At 45.8% G+C, this 20,193-nt stretch overlaps 1 protein-coding gene across 1 annotated transcript in view; it reads left to right on the top strand.

Annotated features, from left to right (window-relative positions):
* Positions 1-16,031, top strand: part of LOC138278828 (avidin-like) — a 48,512-nt gene extending 32,481 nt beyond the window's left edge. The window contains exons 3-4 of the mRNA XM_069219338.1: positions 10,124-10,244; positions 15,669-16,031. Coding sequence (XP_069075439.1) covers positions 10,124-10,244; positions 15,669-15,702 — 155 coding nt within the window. The 3' untranslated portion in view covers positions 15,703-16,031. The remainder of the gene's footprint in view (positions 1-10,123; positions 10,245-15,668) is intronic.
* Positions 16,032-20,193: the final 4,162 nt, after the last annotated feature.

A 20,193-nucleotide genomic window follows, 5' to 3' on the forward strand; every position in this document is an offset into this window, starting at 1 on the left:
GGACAGACTCCTTACTGTCAGTGAGAGTGATGCCAACAATTACAAAGTTTTGAAGGATGCACTCTTAGATGGATTTGGCTTAACTACTGAACAATACAGGATAAAGTTCAGAGATACCAGAAAAGAGTCTTCTCAAGACTGGACAGACTTTGCAGACGGATGGATGGATGGATGTGGATGGATGGTTACATGGCAGTAAGGTGACTGATTATTAAAGCCTGTATAATCTAATTTTGAGAGAGCATATCTTGAATAATTGTGTGTCTGACTTGTTGCATCAGTACTTGGTAGACTCAGATCTGACCTCTCCCAATGAACTGGGAAAGAAGGTAGACAAATGGGTCAGAACAAGAGGGAGCAGAAAAGCTCATACAGGGGGTGACAAGGATGGCAAGAAGAAGGAAGGTAAGTCTCATGACAAGGGTGGGGACAAAGACAAAATTAATTCTGAGTCTTCATCAGGCCCACAAAAATCCTCTGGGGAAGGTGGGTCCAAATCCTCTTCTCACAATCAAAAGAAGCCATGGTGTTATTTATGTAAAAGTAAATGCCATTGGGCAAGTGATCCCACCTGCCCAAAGAAAAACACCAAGGCTCCCACCACCACAACCCCAACTGCGTCCACCATTGTCCCTAGCAATAGCAGTGGTGGTGGGAAGAACACTACAAATAGCCAGACAAAGGGTGTAGCTGGGCTTACCATTGGTACTGTAGTGGGGGTTGGGCTTGTTAGGGAGACCACCAAGGCTGTTTTAGTGTCTGATGGTGGTATTGATTTTGCCTTCTTAGTTGCTTGTCCCCTTAACATGGGTAAGTCCAAACAACTACACCTAATAAATGGTGTTGAGGTTGAAGCCTACAGGGACACAGGAGCCATTGTCACCATGGTGATAGAGAAACTGGTTGCCCCTGATCAACACCTACTTGGTCAGCAGTACTCTTAGCCACCTCATGGCTGTTGTGAATCTCAACTTGGTGGGGGTGGGGGAGTTACTGGCCTGAAGAAAGTTGTGGTAGCCACTGATTTACCTGTAGACTGCTTACTAGGAAATGATTTGGAAACATCAGCTAGGGCTGAAGTGGAGTTGGAGGCTCATGCAGCAATGCTGGGCATTCCAGGGCATATCTTTGTTCTCACAAGGGCTCAGGCCAAGAAGCAAAGAGGACAGGGAAACTTGGATCCTGGAAAAATGGACCAAGTGCTCCTAAAAGCTAGGGGTAGAAAGGGTAAATCCTTGCCCACTATAACTCCCTCTCCAGAAGATTCCCCTTTTGAGGAACAGGAATCCTCTCCCTGTGCAGAACCCATACCAGAGGAACTGGCAACTGACACTGCTGAGCTTTTGGGTGCAGGGGGGCCTGCTAGGGAAGAGCTGAGTGTGGCACAGCAGACCTGTCCCACACTAGAGGGTCTCAGACAGCAAGCTGTCAAACAGAAAAATGGGGATGTCAGTGATACAAAGTCTATTGGGAAAACAACCTTCTCTATACTGAGGTAAGGGACCCTAGACCTGGAGCTGCCAGGAGATTGGTCATCCCTTTGCAGTATAGGGAGCTTCTTTTTACTTTGGCTCATGACATTCCTTTGGCTGAGCATTTGGTCCAAAGTAAAACATGGGACAGATTTGTTCCACTGTTTCACTGGCCTCATATGTCAGAGGACACAAAGGAGTTATGTAGCTCCTGTGTGACCTGGCAAGCCAGTGGCAAGACTGGTGGCACACCTAAGGCCCCTTTAATTCCACTTCCAGTATTTGGGGTGCCCTTTGAGAGGGTAGGGGTTGACAGTGTTTGCCCCATTGACCCTCCAACAGCTTCAGGAAACAGATTCATCCTAGTAGTAGTGGACCATGCCACTTAGTATCCTGAAGGCCTACCCTTAAGGACTACAGCTCCTGCAGTGGCAAAGGCCATCCTGGGAATCTTTTCCAGAGCGGGTTTCCCTAAGGAAGTGGTATCAGACAGAGGTAGTAACTTCATGTCTGCATATCTCAAAGTGCCATGACCACACAAACTTGCCAAATCAAATCAAAGAAATGCTTGAGAAAAGCAAAGAGATATCCTCAGTGGAGACAGCAAAGCCCAAACTGGAAGAAGTTTTGCAGAGTAATCTTGGGCTTATTTCAAAGGAAGAATCAAGAAGAGAAGATTCAAGATGGCCGTCGTGAGTCCTGAATGTTAGTTACAGTTGTAGTCTTGCAATCGGTTGGTTGCTAGGTTACGAGTTCACCAGCTGGAAGCTTCGCACTTCAACTGAGGTCTGAAAGGAATCAGCTGTGTGGAGACAGAGCGCGCTTCAGAGCAGAAACTCCTGTGAGGTCAAATTACCCTTGAGGACTATTTTACAGAAACCGTGATAAATATTGTCAAGGTTTATTCGAGGAGTTTGATAGTAGACCGTTCCAGTGGAGGGTTGGCAAGGCTACAGAGTTTAATGTATGAATAAACCTTATGTTTACAAGATTCCTGTTTAAGATACCAAAGTCAAAAGAAAAACGAACTTAAACAAGCAAGTATTTACAAATACCAAGGTTATAAATGAAGGCCGAGTTTAACGGAGAAGTGAACGTTAACAAGTAAGCATTTACAAATGCAACGGTAATAAACCAAAGTAGAGTTTAAAAGAGAAACAAACTTTAATAAACAAGCATTTACAAATACAAGTTATCGACAGATGTCGAAGTAAGAAAGGAGAAACTAACTTTAATAAAAAAGCATTTACAAATACAAGTTATCAACAGATGTCGAAGTAAGAAAGAAGAAATGAACTTTAATAAACAAGCATTTACAAATACAAGTATTGACAGAAGTCAAAATAAGACAGGAGAAACAAACTTTCACAAGCAAGAATTACCAATGCAATAAACGTAATTAAACTCTCTAATGTAAAGTAGAAACCAACTAACATCAGCTGATTCGGAGAACACATTATCACCAACTATATATATATATATATATATATATATATATATATATATATATATATATATATATATAGCAACATAAAACCAATCTCTAACAAAGGTTGAGAAGTTCTTCCAGAATCAGTAATAAGCATTTTTAAGAAGAGCTTATCATTCATAGAGAGAAGCAAGGCTACAGAGAACTCAGGGTGAGTGAAGAAATAATAGAATTAAAGAGAATTAAGTGTTAAGAGTAGAAAGTGTAAAACTGATGTTGTATATCCCTAGTAATTGCGACTGTGACTCTTGCAGGTGCTGCATCCAATCTTAGACGTGAAGAGGCAGACTGAGTACTGACGTTCATCATCTCTGTGGCAGTCTCTCTACAATCCCATTCCCCTTTCCCCCTCCGGGGTACTCAGCAGAAAGGATTAAAATTTGTTGTGAGTAGCTCGGGTCGGGACTGAGGAGTTATCTTCTGCCTCTGAGGAAATCGAATTGAAGTATCCTGAAAGATTGAAGTGCCTTCACCCTAATTTTAGGGAAAAACAGATTTCCTCCTGAGCAGAATGGCAGAAGGAATTGATATAAAAGCATTATTCACCATTGTGGAAGGGTTACAGAAACAATTAAATAACACCATAGAAGAAACAGTCCAAATAAAACAGTGAATAAGTGAGTTAGGGAACACCGCTAAATCAAATGAATCTGTGTTTGCACAAATCCCTAGCCCTTCACAGTCTGCAGGTACATCCACTCAAGTAATTCATGCGGTTTCTCCTATTATTCCTTTGGCTCAACCTGAGCGCTTCGGTGGGGGTCCAAATAAGGCGCAGATTTTTCTGACCCAATGCTCATTGCATTTTGTTATGTAGACCAGTCATTTTTTCCGAAGACCAGTCCAAAGTGGCATTTATATTGTCTTATCTGACAGGTGATGCGGCCGCATGGTCCATGCCATATTGTATGAAGATTTAACCAAAGAAATTCAAGAAAACTTATCATTCGAAGGAATGCTGAAGTGGTCCAAAGAAGGCCAAGGAAGAGAAATCAAAAATGGTTTGCCATACTTTAAAGGTGCACTGTATGTTCCGACTGTGGAGCTGCAAGAAAACATTCTTCAGGTTTATCATGATGATCAATTGGCTGGACACAAAGGAATTTAAAAAACTCAAAATCTGCTACAACCAGAATTTTGGTGGCCAAAAATGAAAACTCAGATAAGACAATATGTGTCAACTTGTGACAAATGTCAAAGAGGGAAATCAAATAGAACAGCTTCACAAGGTCTGTTAAGACCTTTGCCCACTGCACCCCATGCCTGGCATACTGTTACTATGGATCTTATAGTGGACCTCCCTAGTAGCCAAGGTTTTAACACTATCCTAGTTTTTGTAGACACTTTCACTAAAATGGCGCATTTCATTCCTTTGAAAGAAATCCCTCGATCCCCACAGGTTGCACAGTTGTTTACACAACACATAGTACGCGCCCATGGTATCGCAAATTTTCTAGTTTCAGACAGGGGGTCCCAATTTGTTTCTCGCTTTTGGAAGGCCTTTAGTAAAAGATTAGGAATTGATTCTCATTACTCTACCAGTTACCATCCTGAAACCGATGGGCAAACAGAGAGAGTGAATCAAGAGTTAGAACAGTATATAAGACTCAATTTATTTGATCAAGAGAAGACTGAGTTTAACGGAGAAATTAATGTTAACAAGTAAACATTTACAAATGCAACGATAATAAACCAAAGTAGAGTTTAAAAGAGAAACAAACTTTAATAAACAAGCATTTACAAATACAAGTTATCGACAGATGTCAAAGTAAGAAAAGAGAAACTAACTTTAATAAACACGTATTTACAAATATAAGTTATCAACAGATGTCGAAGTAAGAAAGAAGAAACAAACTTTAATAAACAAGCATTTACAAATACAAGTATTGACAGGAGTCAAAATAAGACAGGAGAAACAAAGTTTCACAAGCAAGAATTACCAATGCAATAAACGTAATTAAACTCTCTAATGTAAAGTAGAAACCAACTAACATCAGCTGATTTGGAGAACGCATTATCACCAACTATATATATATATATATATATATATATATATATATAGCAACATAAAACCAATCTCTAACAAAGGTTGAGAAGTTCTTCCAGAATCAGTAATAAGCATTTTTAAGAAGAGCTTATCATTCATAGAGAGAAGCAAGGCTACAGAGAACTCAGGGTGCTGCATCCAATCTTAGACGTGAAGAGGCAGACTGAGTACTGACGTTCATCATCTCTGTGGCAGTCTCTCTACAATCCCATTCCCCTTTCCCCCTCCGGGGTACTCAGCACAAAGGGTTAGAATTCGTTGTGAGTAACTCGGGTCGGGACTGAGGAGTTATCTTCTGTTTCTGAGGAAATCGAATTGAAGTATCCTGACACAAAGCATTGTGGAAGGAGTGTGGTGTAAGTTAAAAGTTCACTATTCCCTATCATCCACAGACAAATCGTCTGGTTGAGAGGTTTAATAAAAATCTGATAGGTATGATTATGGGACTCCCTGAAAAACTCAGAAGGAGATAGGATGTCCTGTTGCCATGCCTCCTTTTTGCTTACAGGGAGGTATCCCAAAAAGTAGTGGGCTTTAGCCACTTGGCCACAGATGAGGGACAGGAAGAAGAGAGTAAGCCTCTCCCTGACCTCTTCTCCCCGACTAAGCTGATCGCTTAGTGGAGGGAGTTGTACCAGCAGATTGCCTTACTGCTGAGCAGAAGGACAACTGCATACATCTCCTTGGACAATTCTATGACCTCTTCTCACTAATTTCAGGTACAACTAACTGGTGTGAGAACATAATTGACACTGGAGACAGTTTATCTGTCAAAAGTAAAATCTATAGACAGCCTGACCATGCCAGAGGCTGTATCAAACAAGAGGTACAGAAAATGTTAGACCCTGGAGTGATTTAACCCTCTTAAAGCCGCTGGGCCAGCCCTGTGGTGCTTGCCCCCAAACCACATAGTAAAAAAGGAAAGAAAGAAATGCGGTTTTGTGAGGACTATAGGGGTCTCAATGAAGTAACAAAAACTGATGCTCACCCTATACCCAGGGCAGATAAGCTGATTGATACACTGGCTTCTGCCAAGTATCTAATCACTTTTGATTTAACTGCAGGGTATTGGCAGATTAGATTATCAGGAGATGCAAAACCAAAAACAGCATTTTCAACCATTGGAGGGCATTATCAGTTCACAGTTATGCCATTTGGATTGAAAAATGCACCTGACACTTTTCAGAGGTTGGTGAATACAATCCTCCAAGGATTGGAAGCCTTTAGTTCAGCATCTGTAGATGATATTGCTATCTTTAGCTCCACCTGGGATGATCACCTGGTCCACCAGTGGAAACGTTTGAGGCCCTGCAAAATACAGGCCTCATTATCAAGGCCTCAAAGTGCCAGATAGGGCAGGGGAAAGTGGTTTATCTGGCCCACCTGGTAGGTGGAGAACAGATTTCACCACTGCAGGGGAAGATCCAAACCATTATGGAATGGATTCCCCCTGCAATTGAAACCCACATGAGAGCCTTCCTAGGCCTCACTGGTTGCTACAGGAGGTTCATCAAGAATTATGCCACTATAGCTGCCTCTCTTCCTCACATCCAAGAAATGCCTAAGAAGGTATTTTGGAAAGCTTGCTGTCAAAAGGCTTTTAATGAGCTCAAACAGGTCATGCGCTCTGCACCTGTTCTCAAAATCCCTTGGTACTCCAACAAATTATTTGTACAAACTGATGCTTTTGAATTAGGGGTAGGGGCAGTTCTATCACAGCTAAACACAGAGGGGCAGGATCAACCTATTGCTTTCAATTGCAGGAGGTTGACCCCTAGAGAAAAGCGTTGGTCTTCCATAGAGAGGGAGGCCTGTGCTGTGGCCTGGGTCTTGAAAAAGTTGAGACCATACCTCTTGGGACTCATTTTATTGTTCAAACAGACCACAAATCTCTATTATGGCTTAAACAAATGAAAGGTGAAAACCCTAAATTGTTGAGGTGGTCCATCTCCCTACAGGAAATGGACTATACAGTGGAACATAGACCTGGGAGTACCCACTCCAATGCAGATGGACTTTCTAGATATTTCCACTTAGACAATGAAGACTCATCTGGGCAAGGTTAGCCGTATTGTCCCTCGTTTGGGGAAGGGGAGGGGGTTGTGTAGGAAAGTACCATCTTTCTTGGCATGTTACCCCCAGTTTTACATGTATATCATTGTGTTTTTGCCTGTCTCACTGGGATTGTGCTAGTCAGGACCCCAGCGCTCATAGTGTGTGGCCTAAATGTGTATGCCTGTGTAGTGCCTAACTGTGTCACTGAAGCTCTGCTAATCAGAACATCAGTGCTCATGGTCTATCTGCCTTTAAAGTTGTCACTATAGGCTAGTGACTACATTTACCAATTTCAATTGACATACAGGACCCCCCTAATATGTCCCTAGTATATGGTACCTAGGTACCCTGGGCATTGGGGTTCCAGGAGGTCTATTTGGGCTGCAGAACTTCTTTTGCCTCCCATAGGGAGCTCAGACAAACCCTTACACATGACTGCCATTGCAGCCTGCGTGCAATAACGCACACGTTATTTCACAGCCATTTTCACTGCACTTAAGTAACTTATAAGTCACCTATATGTCTAACCTTCACTTGCTGAAGGTTAGGTGCAAAGTTACTAAGTGTGAGGGCACCCTTGCACTAGCAAAGGTGCCCCCACATAGTTCAGGGCCATTTCCCTGGACTTTGTGAGTGCAGGGACACCATTACACGTGTGCACTACATATAGATAAATACCTATATGTAGCTTCACAATGGTAACTCCGAATATGGCCATGTAACATGTCTAAGATCATGGGATTGTCCCCCCATTTCAAATCTGGTATTGGGGAGCTAATTCAACGCATCCTGGGGGCTCCACTATGGACCCTCATTATTGCCAAACCAGCTCTCTGGAGTTTTCTCTACAGCTACAGTTGCTGCCATCCCACAGACAGGGTTCTGCCCTCCTGGGGTCTGGGCAGCCCAGCCCCAGGAAGGCAGAACAAAGCATTTCCTCTGAGAGCAGGGTGTTACACCCTCTCCATTTGGAAATATGTGTTCCAGGCTGGGGAGGGGTAGCCTCTCCCAGCCTCCTGAAATGTTTTGAAGGCACAGATGGTGCCCTCCTTGCATAAGCCAGTCTACACCGGTTCAGGAATCACCCAGTCCCTGCTCTGGCGCAAAACTGGACATAGGAAAAGGGAGTGACCACTCCCCTATCCATCACCACCCGCAGGGTGGTGCCCAGAGCTCCTCCAGTGTGTCTCAGACCTCTGCTATCTTGTGTTCAGAGGTGTGGGAGCATTCTGGAGGGCTCTGAGTGGCCAATGCCAGCAGTTGACATCAGAGAGCCCTCCTGATAGGTGCATACCTGACTAGGTGACCAATCCTCCTCTGAGAGCTATTTAGGGTCTCTCCTGTGGGCTTCTCATCAGATTACAACTTGCAAGATTCCAGCAGGACTCCTGTGCACTTTTCTCTTCAACTTCTGCCAAAGATCGATCACTGACTGCTCCAAGACGCCTGCAAAACTGCAACAAAGTAGCAAGAAGACTACCAGCGACATCGTAGTGCCGAATCCTGCATGCTTTCTCAACAGTTTCCTGGTGGTGCATGCTTTGGGGGCTGCCTGCCTTTATCTTGAACTGGAAGCCATTAAAAAATCTCCCGTGGGTTGACATAGTCTTCCCCCAGCTTCAGCAGGCACCAAACTTCAGCTTCACCGGTCCTCTGGGTCCCCTCTCATCGTGACGAGCGTGGCCCCTGGAACACAAGTAGTAGACCCAAGTGACCCAGACTGTCCAGTAGTCCATCTGTCCAAATTTGGAGGAGGTAAGTCCTTGCCTCCCTTTTTCAGACAGTAATCCTGTGCACGGCGTGAACTGCAGCTGCTACAGCTTCTGTGTACTTTTGCAAGGAATCCTTCATGCACATCCAAGCCCAGGTCCCCAGCACTCTGTCCTGCATTGCTCAACTCCCTGAGTTGACCACCGGCTTCGTGGGAATCTCTTTTGTAGTGTTGAGACGACTTCTGTGCTCAGTCTTCTTGAACCCGTGTTCAAGGACTTCTGTGGGTGCTCCCTTCTTGCATGTGGGCTCTCTGTGTTGCTGAGGGCTCCCTCTGTCTCCTCTCCCAAGTGGCGACATCCTAGTCCTTCCTGGGCCCAGGCAGCACCCTTTTTCATTAACGGTGACCTTTGCAGTTAGCAAGGCTCGTTTGCGGGCTTTGCCCAAGGAAACAATTCTGCATCCTCCAGCACGCCGTGGGACATCTTCTGCACAAAGGATAAGTTCCTGGCACCTTTCATTGTTGCAGAATCTTCAGCTTCTTCCATCCTGAGGCAGCCATTTTGCACCTTCATCCGGGGTTTAGTGGGCTCCTGCCCCCACCGGACACTTTCACGATTCTTAGACTTGGTCCCTTTCCTTTACAGGTCCTCAGGTCCAGGAATCCATCTTCAGTGCTTTGCAGTCTGTTGTAGTCTTTGCAGAATCCTCTACCACGAGTTTAGTGTGTTTCTGGGGAAGTGTAGCACTTTATTCCTACTTTTCAGGGTCTGGGGTGGGGTGTGTTTTCTTACACTCCCAGCGACCCTCTACACACTACACTAGGCCTGTGGTCCCTATTTTCTCCCTTTGCATTCTATAGCATTTTCTTTTGTTTGCACTATCCTATGTTTAATTACTTACTTTATGTTGGTGTCTAGTGTATATATTGATTATATACTTACCTCCAGAAGGAGTATTGCCTCTAAGATATTTTTGGCCTTGTGTCATCCAAATAAACTACTTTTATTTTTTTTAACACTGAGTATTGCTTTTCTTGTGTATAAGTATTGTGTAACTATAAGTGGCATTGTAGGAGGTTTGCATATCCCCTAGTTCAGCCTAAGCTGCTCTGCTGTAGCTACCTCTATCAGCCTAAGCTGCTAGTACACTACTAATCTACTAATAAGGGATAACTGGACCTGGCACAAGGAGTAAGTACCTAGGGTACCCACTACACACCAGGCCAGCCTCCTGCACACTATATCAACAATTCTAAGATCTCATGTTGACAGCATCTACCTTATCTTACAAGATGCCTTTACCACTTCACACTGAAGTTGTACACACTGTATCCTCTCTCTTCTTCAGAATCAATGACAGTCTTCACTGGGCAGTGCTTTGAGGATGACAATGGAAATGACGTTTTGGAGACAATGTGGCTGCTTAGAAGTCATGCTGGTGAGAGAACCGACAACTGGAAAGCAACAAGGTCAGTTTTGATGGTGATTCATTTTCAATAAGAATCTCAAGTGTGTTTTTTTGTTATCAGACTTAGGCGTAGCTCAATAGAGAAAAAAGGTAGAGAAAGAAGAAGGTACAACATGTTGGGAAAACAATGAAAAAGAGATAAAGTAGGAAAGCATTGGCAAAACCAATAGGCCTAGCCTTTCTCATGGTTGCAGTGCTTCATGTCTTACTACATGCTCTCTCAAGGCAGAAATAGCAGCTTGCAGTTTTTAACACGGCTGCAGTCCTTCAAGATTGTAGTAGATGCCCCTCATGCAGTGCCCTAAGATGTTAGTAGATCTCCATTACAAGTAAGATGCAACTGCTTCAGATGTCTTTCCCAAAGGTTAGGGAGTGTGACTCAACATAAAAGTGTGCAGATACACTTATGATACTCTAATGAATTGTGCTTGTTCTAAACAGGATAAGTAAATATGCCAACGCTTGTTTTTAATGATTTTATAGTACAACCTTTGACACATTTTGTATTGCGTTGACATCCTAGTATACATGGACATTAGCAATCATTGGTAAATTCAAGTGCATTATGCTTTATTTTTAGTAAATTGGTTTTTGAGTGGCACTATACATGTGTTGCTCTGTATTACAGATGCTTATAATAAAGTCAGCCGATGTCTGAGTGGTGATGATCCATCGCCCAATGATGTGTGTTGTGGTAGGAAGAAGCAAAATGTCAGACAGCTGAGCAAACCAATAGATAGAGAAATTTGATTATTCAGTCAATCAATCAGTATTTGTAAAGTGTAACATATCACCAGTGAGGGCAACCAGGCGCTGGACTGCTGGGTTTTAGTCAAAAAGCCAGGTCCTGAGTCTCTTCCTAAAGTCCATTAATGAGGGTGAAGCCGGGCGGTGGTGAGGGATGGCGGTCCAGGACTTGGTGGCAAGGTGGGAGAGGGAGCGGCTTCCACTGAGGCTGGGGCAGATGAGCAGAGTCTGAGCAAGAGCGAGGGAGGCAAAGCAAAGGTTTCTGGGTGGTTGCTGAAAGTTCAAGTGTTGGTTCATGTATGCTGGACCTTGGTCGTGTAGGGCTTTGTAGGCGTGCATGTAGGAAAGTACCATATTGTCTGGCATGTTACCCCCATATTTCATTGTATATATGTTGTTTTAGTTGTATGTGTCACTGGGACCCTGCCAGCCAGGGCCCCAGTGCTCATAAGTGTGCCCTGTATGTGTTACCTGTGTTATGACTAACTGTCTCATTGAGGGTCTGCTAACCAGAACCTCAGTGGTTATGATCTCTCATTTCTTTCCAAATTGTCACTAACAGGCTAGTGACCAATTTCACCAATTTACATTGGCATACTGGAACACCCTTATAATTCCCTAGTATATGGTACTGAGGTACCCAGGGTATTGGGGTTCCAGGAGATCCCTATGGGCTGCAGCATTTCTTTTGCCACCCATAGGGAGCTCTGACAATTCTTACACAGGCCTGCCACTGCAGCCTGAGTGAAATAACGTCCACGTTATTTCACAGCCATTTACCACTGCACTTAAGTAACTTATAAGTCACCTATATGTCTAACCTTTACCTGGTAAAGGTTGGGTGCAAAGTTACTTAGTGTGTGGGCACCCTGGCACTAGCCAAGGTGCCCCCACATTGTTCAGGGCAAATTCCCCGGACTTTGTGAGTGCGGGGACACCATTACACGCGAGCACTATACACGTGTCACGACATATGTATAGCGTCACAACGGTAACTCTGAACATGGCCATGTAACATGTCTAAGATCATGGAATTGTCACCCCAATGCCATTCTGGCATTGGGGAGACAATTCCATGATCCCCCGAGTCTCTAGCTCAGACCCGGGTACTGCTAAACTACCTTTCCCGGGGTTTCACTGCAGCTGCTGCTGCCAACCCCTCAGACAGGTTTCTGCCCTCCTGGGGTCCAGCCAGGCTTGGCCCAGGAAGGCAGAACAAAGGACTTCCTCAGAGAGAGGGTGTTACAACCTCTCCATTTGGAACAAGGTGTTAGGGCTGGGGAGGAGTAGCCTCCCCCAGCCTCTGGAAATGCTTTCATGGGCATAGATGGTGCCCATTTCTGCATAAGCCAGTCTACACCGGTTCAGGGATCCCCAGCCCTGCTCTGGCGCGAAACTGGACAAAGGAAAGGGAAGTGACCACTCCCCTGACCTGCACCTCCCCTGGGAGGTGCCCAGAGCTCCTCCAGTGTGCTCCAGACCTCTGCCATCTTGGAAACAGAGGTGCTGCTGGCACACTGGACTACTCTGAGTGGCCAGTGCCAGCAGGTGACGTCAGAGACTCCTTCTGATAGGCTCCTCCAGGTGTTGCTAGCCTATCCTCTCTCCTAAGTAGCCAAACCTCCTTCTCTGGCTAATTAGGGTCTCTGCTTTGGGGAATTCTTTAGATAACGAATGCAAGAGCTCATCAGAGTTCCTCTGCATTTCTCTCTTCACCTTCTGCCAAGGAATCGACCGCTGACTGCTCTGGAAGCCTGCAAAACTGCAACAAAGCAGCAAAGACGACTACTGCGACCTTGTAACGCTGATCCTGCCGCCTTCTCAACTGTTTTCCTGGTGGTGCATGCTGTGGGGGTAGTCTGCCTCCTCTCTGCACTAGAAGCTCTGAAGAAATCTCCTGTGGGTCGACGGAATCTTCCCCCTGCAACCGCAGGCACCAAAAGACTGCATCACCGGTCCTCTGGGTCTCCTCTCAGCACGACGAGCGAGGTCCCTTGAACTCAGCAACTCTGTCCAAGTCACTCCCACAGTCCAGTGACTCTTCAGTCCAAGTTTGGTGGAGGTAAGTCCTTGCCTCCCCACGCTAGACTGCATTGCTGGGTACCGCGTGATTTGCAGCTGCTCTGGCTCCTGTGCACTCTTCCAGGATTTCCTTTGTGCACAGCCAAGCCTGGTCCCCCACACTCTAACCTGCAGTGCACGACCTCCTGAGTTGTCCTCCGGCGTCCTGGGACCTTCCTTTGTGACTTCAGGTGATCTCTGGTTCACTCCACTTCGTAGTGCCTGTTCTGGCACTTCTGCGGGTGCTGCTTGCTTCTGAGTGGGCTCTTTGTCTTTCTGGACGCCCCCTCTGTCTCCTCACGCAATTGGCGACATCCTGGTCCCTCCTGGGCCACAGCAGCATCCAAAAACCCTAACTGCGACCCTTGCAGCTAGCAAGGCTTGTTTGCGGTCTTTCTGCACGGAAACACCTCTGCAAGCTTCTTCACGATGTGGGACATCAAAATGCTTTGATGGGCACAAATGGTGCCCATCTCTGCATAAGCCAGTCTACACCACTTCAGGGATCCCCCAGCCCTGCTCTGGCGCAAAACTGGACAAAAGGAAATAGGAGTGACCACTCCCCTGACCAGTTCCTCCCATGGGAGGTGCCCAAAGCTCCTCCAGTGTGTCCCAGACCTCTGCCATCTTGTATTCAGAGGTGTTGGGGGCACACTGGACTGCTCTGAGTGGCCAGTGCCAGCAGGTGACGTCAGAGACCCCTCCTGATAGGTTCTTACCTCTCTTGGTAGCCAAACCTCCTTTCTTGGTAGCCAAACCTCCTTTTCTGGCTATTTAGGGTCTCTCCTCTGGGCTATTCCGTAGATAACAAATGCAAGAGCTCACCAGAGTTCCTCTGCACTTTCCTCTTCGACTTCTGCCAAGGATTGACCGCTGACAGCTCCAGGACGCCTGCAAAACCGCAACAAAGTAGCAAGATGACTTCCAGCAACATTGTAGCACCTAGTCCTGCCAGGCTTTCTCAACTGTTTCCTGGTGGTGCATGCTCTGAGGGCTGTCTGCCTTCACCCTGCACTGGAAGCCAAGAAGAAATCTCCTGTGGGTCGAGGGAAGCTTCCCCCAGCTAACGCAGGCACCAAACTTCTGCATCACCGGTCCTCTGGGTCCCCTCTCATCTGGACGAGTGGGGTCCCTGGAACACAGGAGCTGGATCCAAGTGACCCCCAAAGTCCAGTGGTCCTTCTGTCCAAATTTGGTGGAGGTAAGTCCTTGCCTCCCCACACCAGACAGTAATCCTGTGTACTGCATGATCTGCAGCTGCTAGGGCTTCTGTTCACTCTTGCAAGGAATCCTTCGTGCATAGTATAGCCCAGTTCCCCAGCACTCCGTCCTGTATTGCTCAACTTGCTGAGTTGACCACCGGCTTTGTGGGACCTTCTTTTGTAGTGTTGAGACAACCGCCATGCTCGGATTTATTGAATGCCTGTTCAAGTACTTCCGCGGGTGCTGCCTGCTTCTGCATGGGCTCACTGTGCTGCTGAGCACCCTCTCTGTTTCCTCCTCCAAGGGGCGACTTCCTGGTCCTTCCTGGGCCCGGGCAACACCCATTTTCTTTAGCTGTGACTCTTGCAGCTAGCAAGGCTTGTTTGCAGTCTTTCTGTGTGGAAACAGCTCTGCATCCTCTACCACGCCGTGGGACAACTGGACCTGGCACAAGGTGTAAGTACCATAAGGTACCCACTATAAGCCAGGCCAGCCTCCTACATTGGTGGTGCAGCGGTGGGATATGAACTTGTAACTGATTTATCACTTTATCATTCGTGCTTTTCATAAGAAAAACATATACCAAATACTGAGAATATGCACAGTTAACCTAAACAGTTTAACTTTCCTTCCCTAAAACCAGAAGAGCATTATGGAATGCTGTTGTGTAGTGCATCATTTTTTTCCCATTCAAAGATGACCAACACATTCGTTATGAATGTGGCTCCATTCTTGAACTTTAAAACAACTACTTACAATGGCTTTGGGGGATGGACACACACTGCAATGTTTAGTTTTGTTATTAAAAACGTATCCTTTCCATTTATTTTGCATATGTTGCATAGTTAGTATGTATTTTATTGTGGTTGTGTCAGAGCATGTATCGAAGGATCAATCAATTAAATGATGTATGGATACATGTGTGAAATAAGAGGAGTGTGTGCATAATGATTTATTGAGTGTCTACACCTATCAGTGACACAAAATACACTTTTGTTCATAAGCCAGAGGTTTTGGTGCTGTCAGTGCTTGTTTAATGGACTGTGGCAGGGGTCAATAGGCCAGACTTGACAGAGGGAGGAACACATCCTTGTAATTCAAATAATTTATTTATTGATTGAGCAGAGATTCTTTTTCTGAATGACATGAAAGGGAATGCAGGTACTAATTCTCAGCACTGTCCGTCTTTATCTGGGAGAATTTTTCAAGAAGATGAATATCTGAATGTGACGTTGGCTGAGTAACAGGTATAAGGTTCATTCATTGTTTGATCATTGAGAATACGGACTGAGTGGTTACAAGAGGAGGTAATTAGATTTTGGAAGTGGTGGATTGAACTTTGTTCAAGATGATGAATATGTTAAGAGTGTCTTTGCTGAAATCCTAATGTGTATGTTTTTTTTATGTCCTGCAGCGTTGGGAGAAATATTTTTACTCGAGAGCTCTGAGAGGATCCTTGAGGCTGCACCAAGGATTAAACAGCAGAGATGGATTGACATCTGCAGAACTCTCTTCTGTTCTTATTCATATCAGCTCTGCAAAGTTTCACTCAAATCAGCCACTACTCAGGAGCTATAGATCATCGACCTGCTGGGAGTCACTACTGCCAATCACTGCTCAGGGGCCTGCTGAGGTTTACAAACTCATTCTGATTCTGCTCACCTAGTATCCCATTCCTTGAGCTTCTAGGAAGTTAGGAAGACGTTTAAAGGCATTCTTGTTCTGTCATTAAGCTTTGTATCATATTCAAATAAAAAGAAGTCAATAAAAAACTAATCCAGAATTCGTGCCTATGAGTATTTTCTTTCATGGTGCACAACTTTTGAAGTAAGTTTCTATAATCAGTGCAGGTCTGGGTGAAGCCGACATCATGGAGGAAAGAGCATGTTCAAAACTTCAGGGTCCACTGCTACTCAAATAGACAGAGTGTACTGCAGGAGTGAAATGAAACATAGAATGGAAAAGACCAGTTTGAGCTTTCATTCCTAAAGGTGGTTTCAGTGACAGGTCTGGACATGGAAAACCCTAAAATGTTACTGCAGGTTTTAGATAGGTTCACAGCCCTCTGAATCCAACACTGATTGTAGGAGGCTGGCCTGGCTTGTAGTGGGTACCTTGGGTACTTACACCTTGTGCCAGGTCCAGTTATCCATAATTAGTGAAGTAGCAGTGTTCTAGCAGCTTAGGCTGATAGAGATAGCTATAGCAAAGCAGCTTAGGCTGAACTAGGGTCCCGCAATACCATTTATAGTTACACAGTACTTATACACAAGTAAAGACAATACTCAGTGTTACCAAAAATAAAGGTAGTTTTTTGGGTGGCACAGTACCAAAAATAGCTTAGAGACAATACTCCTTCTGGGGGTAAATATTATATATATATATATTACACAATATATACACTAGACACCAAAATATGGTTAGTAATTAGAAATAGGATAGTGCAAACAATCCGAAACGCTACAGAATGCAATGGGAGAAAACAGGTCTAGTGGAAACACAAACCATATACTAAGAAAGTGGAATACGAATCATGAATTATAAAGGAAAGTCCCACGCCGCAGGAGAACAACTCAGCAAGTTGAGAGTCACAGAATAGAGTGTTGGGGACCTGGGCCAGGCTGTGCACAAAGGGATTTTGCACAAAGTGCACAGAGGACTCATGAGGTGAACAAGACGGGTGCACAGGGTGTAGGAGGCTGGACTGGCTTGTAGTGGGTACCAAGAGGTACTTACACCTTGCACCAGGCCCAGGTATCCCTTATTAGTGTAGAGGGGTATCTAGCAGCTTAGGCTGATAGAAAAGTTAGCTTAGCAGAGCAGCTTAGGCTGAACTAGGAGACGAGTGAAGCTCCTACAGTACCACTAGTGTCACTTGCACAATATCATAAGAAAACACAATACACAGTTATACTAAAAATAAAGGTATTTTATTTTTATGACAATATGCCAAAGTATCTCAGTGAATACCCTCAGTATGAGGATAGCAAATATACACAAGATATATGTACACAATACCAAAATATGCAGTAATAGCAATAGAGAACAGTGCAAACAATGTATAGTCACAATAGAATGCAATGGAGGCACATAGGGATAGGGGCAACACAAACCATATACTCTAGAAGTGGAATGCGAACCACGAATGGACCCCAAACCTATGTGACCTTGTAGAGGGTCGCTGGGACTGTAAGGAAACAGTGAGGCTAAGAAAAATAGTCCACCCCAAGACCCTAAAAAGTGGGTGCAAAGTGCACCTAAGGTCCCCAAAGAGCACAGAAGTCGTGATAGGGGAATTCTGCAAGGAAGACCAACACCAGCAATGCAACAACAATGGATTTCCTGACGAGAGTACCTGTGGAACAAGGGGACCAAGTCCAAGAGTCACGATCAAGTCGGGAGTCGGCAGATGCCCAGGAAATGCCAGCTGTGGGTGCAAAGAAGCTGCCACCGGATGGTAGAAGCTGTGGATTCTGCAAGAACGACAAGGGCTAGAAACTTCACCTTTGGAGGATGGATGTCCCACATCGTGAAGAATCGTGCAGAGGTGTTTCTGTGCAGAAAGACCGCAAACAAGCCTTACTAGCTGCAAGGGTCACAGTTAGGGTTTTTGGATGCTGCTGTGGCCCAGGAGGGACCAGGATGTCGCCAATTGCGTGAGGAGACAGAGGGGGCGTCCAGCAAGACAAAGAGCCCACTCAGAAGCAAGCAGCACCCGCAGAAGTGCTGGAACAGGCACTACGAAGTGGAGTGAACCGGAGCTCACCCGAAGTCACAAAGTAAGGTCCCAGGACGCCGGAGGACAACTCAGGAGGTCGTGCACTGCAGGTTAGAGTGCCGGGGACCCAGGCTTGGCTGTGCACAAAGGAAATCCTGGAAGAGTGCACAGGAGCCGGAGCAGCTGCAAAACACGCGGTTCCCAGCAATGCAGTCTAGCGTGGGGAGGCAAGGACTTACCTTCACCAAACTTGAACTGAAGAGTCACTGGACTGTGGGAGTGACTTGGACAGAGTTGCTGAGTTCAAGGGACCTCGCTCGTTGTGCTGAGAGGAGACCCAGAGGACTGGTGATGCAGTTCTTTGGTGCCTGCGGTTGCAGGGGGAAGATTCCGTCGACCCACGGGAGATTTCTTCGGAGCTTCTAGTGCAGAGAGGAGGCAGACTACCCCCACAGCATGCACCACCAGGAAAACAGTCGAGAAGGAGGCAGGATCAGCGTTACATATGTAACATATGTATAGTGCACGCGTGTAATGGTGTCCCCGCACTCACAAAGTCCGGGGAATTTTCCCTGAACAATGTGGGAGCACCTTGGCTAGTGCCAGGGTTCCCACACACTAAGTAACTTAGCACCCAACCTTTACCAGGTAAAGGTTAGACATATAGGTGACTTATAAGTTACTTAAGTGCAGTGGTAAATGGCTGTGAAATAACGTGGATGTTATTTCACTCAGGCTGCACTGACAGGCCTGTGTAAGAGTTGTCAGATCTCCCTATGGGTGGCACAAGAAATGCTGCAGCCCATAGGGATCTCCTGGAACCCCAATACCCTGGGTACCTCAGTACCATATATTAGGGAATTATAAGGGTGTTCCAGTATGCCAATGTAAATTGGTGAAATTGGTCACTAGCCTGTTAGTGAGAATTTGGAAAGAAATGAGAGAGCATAACCACTGAGGTTCTGGATAGCAGAGCCTTAGTGAGACAGTTAGTCATAACACAGGTAACACATACAGGGCACACTTATGAGCACTGGGGCCCTGGCTGGCAGGGTTCCAGTGACACATACAACTAAAACAACATATATACAGTGAAATATGGGGGTAACATGCCAGGCAAGATGGTACTTTTCTACACAGGGGTACTGTCATTCTCGGGGAAGGCAAGCTCTTACCTCCTCCAAATTGAAACAGCAGGACATCAGGACAGTCTGTGTCGATGGGGTCCACCCTCTGTGTTCCAAGGAGCATGCTTGTCACCAGGAGAGGAGTCCAAGAGAGCCGGTCGTCGACTTAGAAGGTGCCTGCTTTAGCAGGGAAGTGACTCCGTCACTCCACAGGAGATTTCTTCAGTCCTTCTGGTGAAGGTTGAAGACAGGGGGTTCCGAGAGTGTCCACACCGTGGAAACTGTTGCAGTTGCTGGCTGGAGCTGAAGTTGCAGAGGAAAAGTAGCCCTTCTAGATAATTTGTTACAGTGGTTCCTGGAGCAGTCTGTGGTCGATCCGAGGTAAGAGGATGTAGTAGTAGTTGCAGAGAATTACTGATGGAAACTTGCAAGCAGAATATGAAGAGAAACACTCAGCCTCTGGAAATGATTTGAAGGGCACAGATGGTGCCCATCTCTGCATAAACCAGTCTACACTGGTTCAGGGATCCCCCAGCCCTGCTCTGGAGTTAAACTGGACAAAGGAAAGGGGTGTGACCACTCCCCTGACCAGTACCTCCCAGGGGAGGTGCCCAGAGCTCCTCCACTGTGTCCCAGACCTCTGCCATCTTGGAAACAGAGGTGTTGGGGGCACACTGGACTGCTCTGAGTGGCCAGTGCAAGCAGGTGAAGTCAGAGACCCACTCTGATAGGCTCTTACCTCTCTTGGTAGCCAATCCTCCTTTCTTGGTAGCCAAACCTCCTTTTCTGGCTATTTAGGGTCTCTCCTCTGGGGAATTCTTCAGATAGCAAATGCAAGAGCTCACCAGAGTTCCTCTGCACTTCCCTCTTCGACTTCTGTTAAGGATCAACCGCTGACTGCTCCAGGACACCTGCAAAACCGCAACAAAGTAGCAAGACGTCTACCAGCAACATTGTAGCGTCTCATCCTGCCCGCTTTCTCGACTGTTTCCAGGTGGTGCTTGCTCTGGGGGTCACCTGCCTTCACCCTGCACTGGAAGCCAAGAAGAAATCTCCCGTGGGTCGACGGAATCTTCCCCCTGCTAACGCAGGCA

Source organism: Pleurodeles waltl, unplaced genomic scaffold (assembly GCF_031143425.1).
Source record: "Pleurodeles waltl isolate 20211129_DDA unplaced genomic scaffold, aPleWal1.hap1.20221129 scaffold_65, whole genome shotgun sequence".
Taxonomy (NCBI): domain Eukaryota; kingdom Metazoa; phylum Chordata; class Amphibia; order Caudata; family Salamandridae; genus Pleurodeles; species Pleurodeles waltl.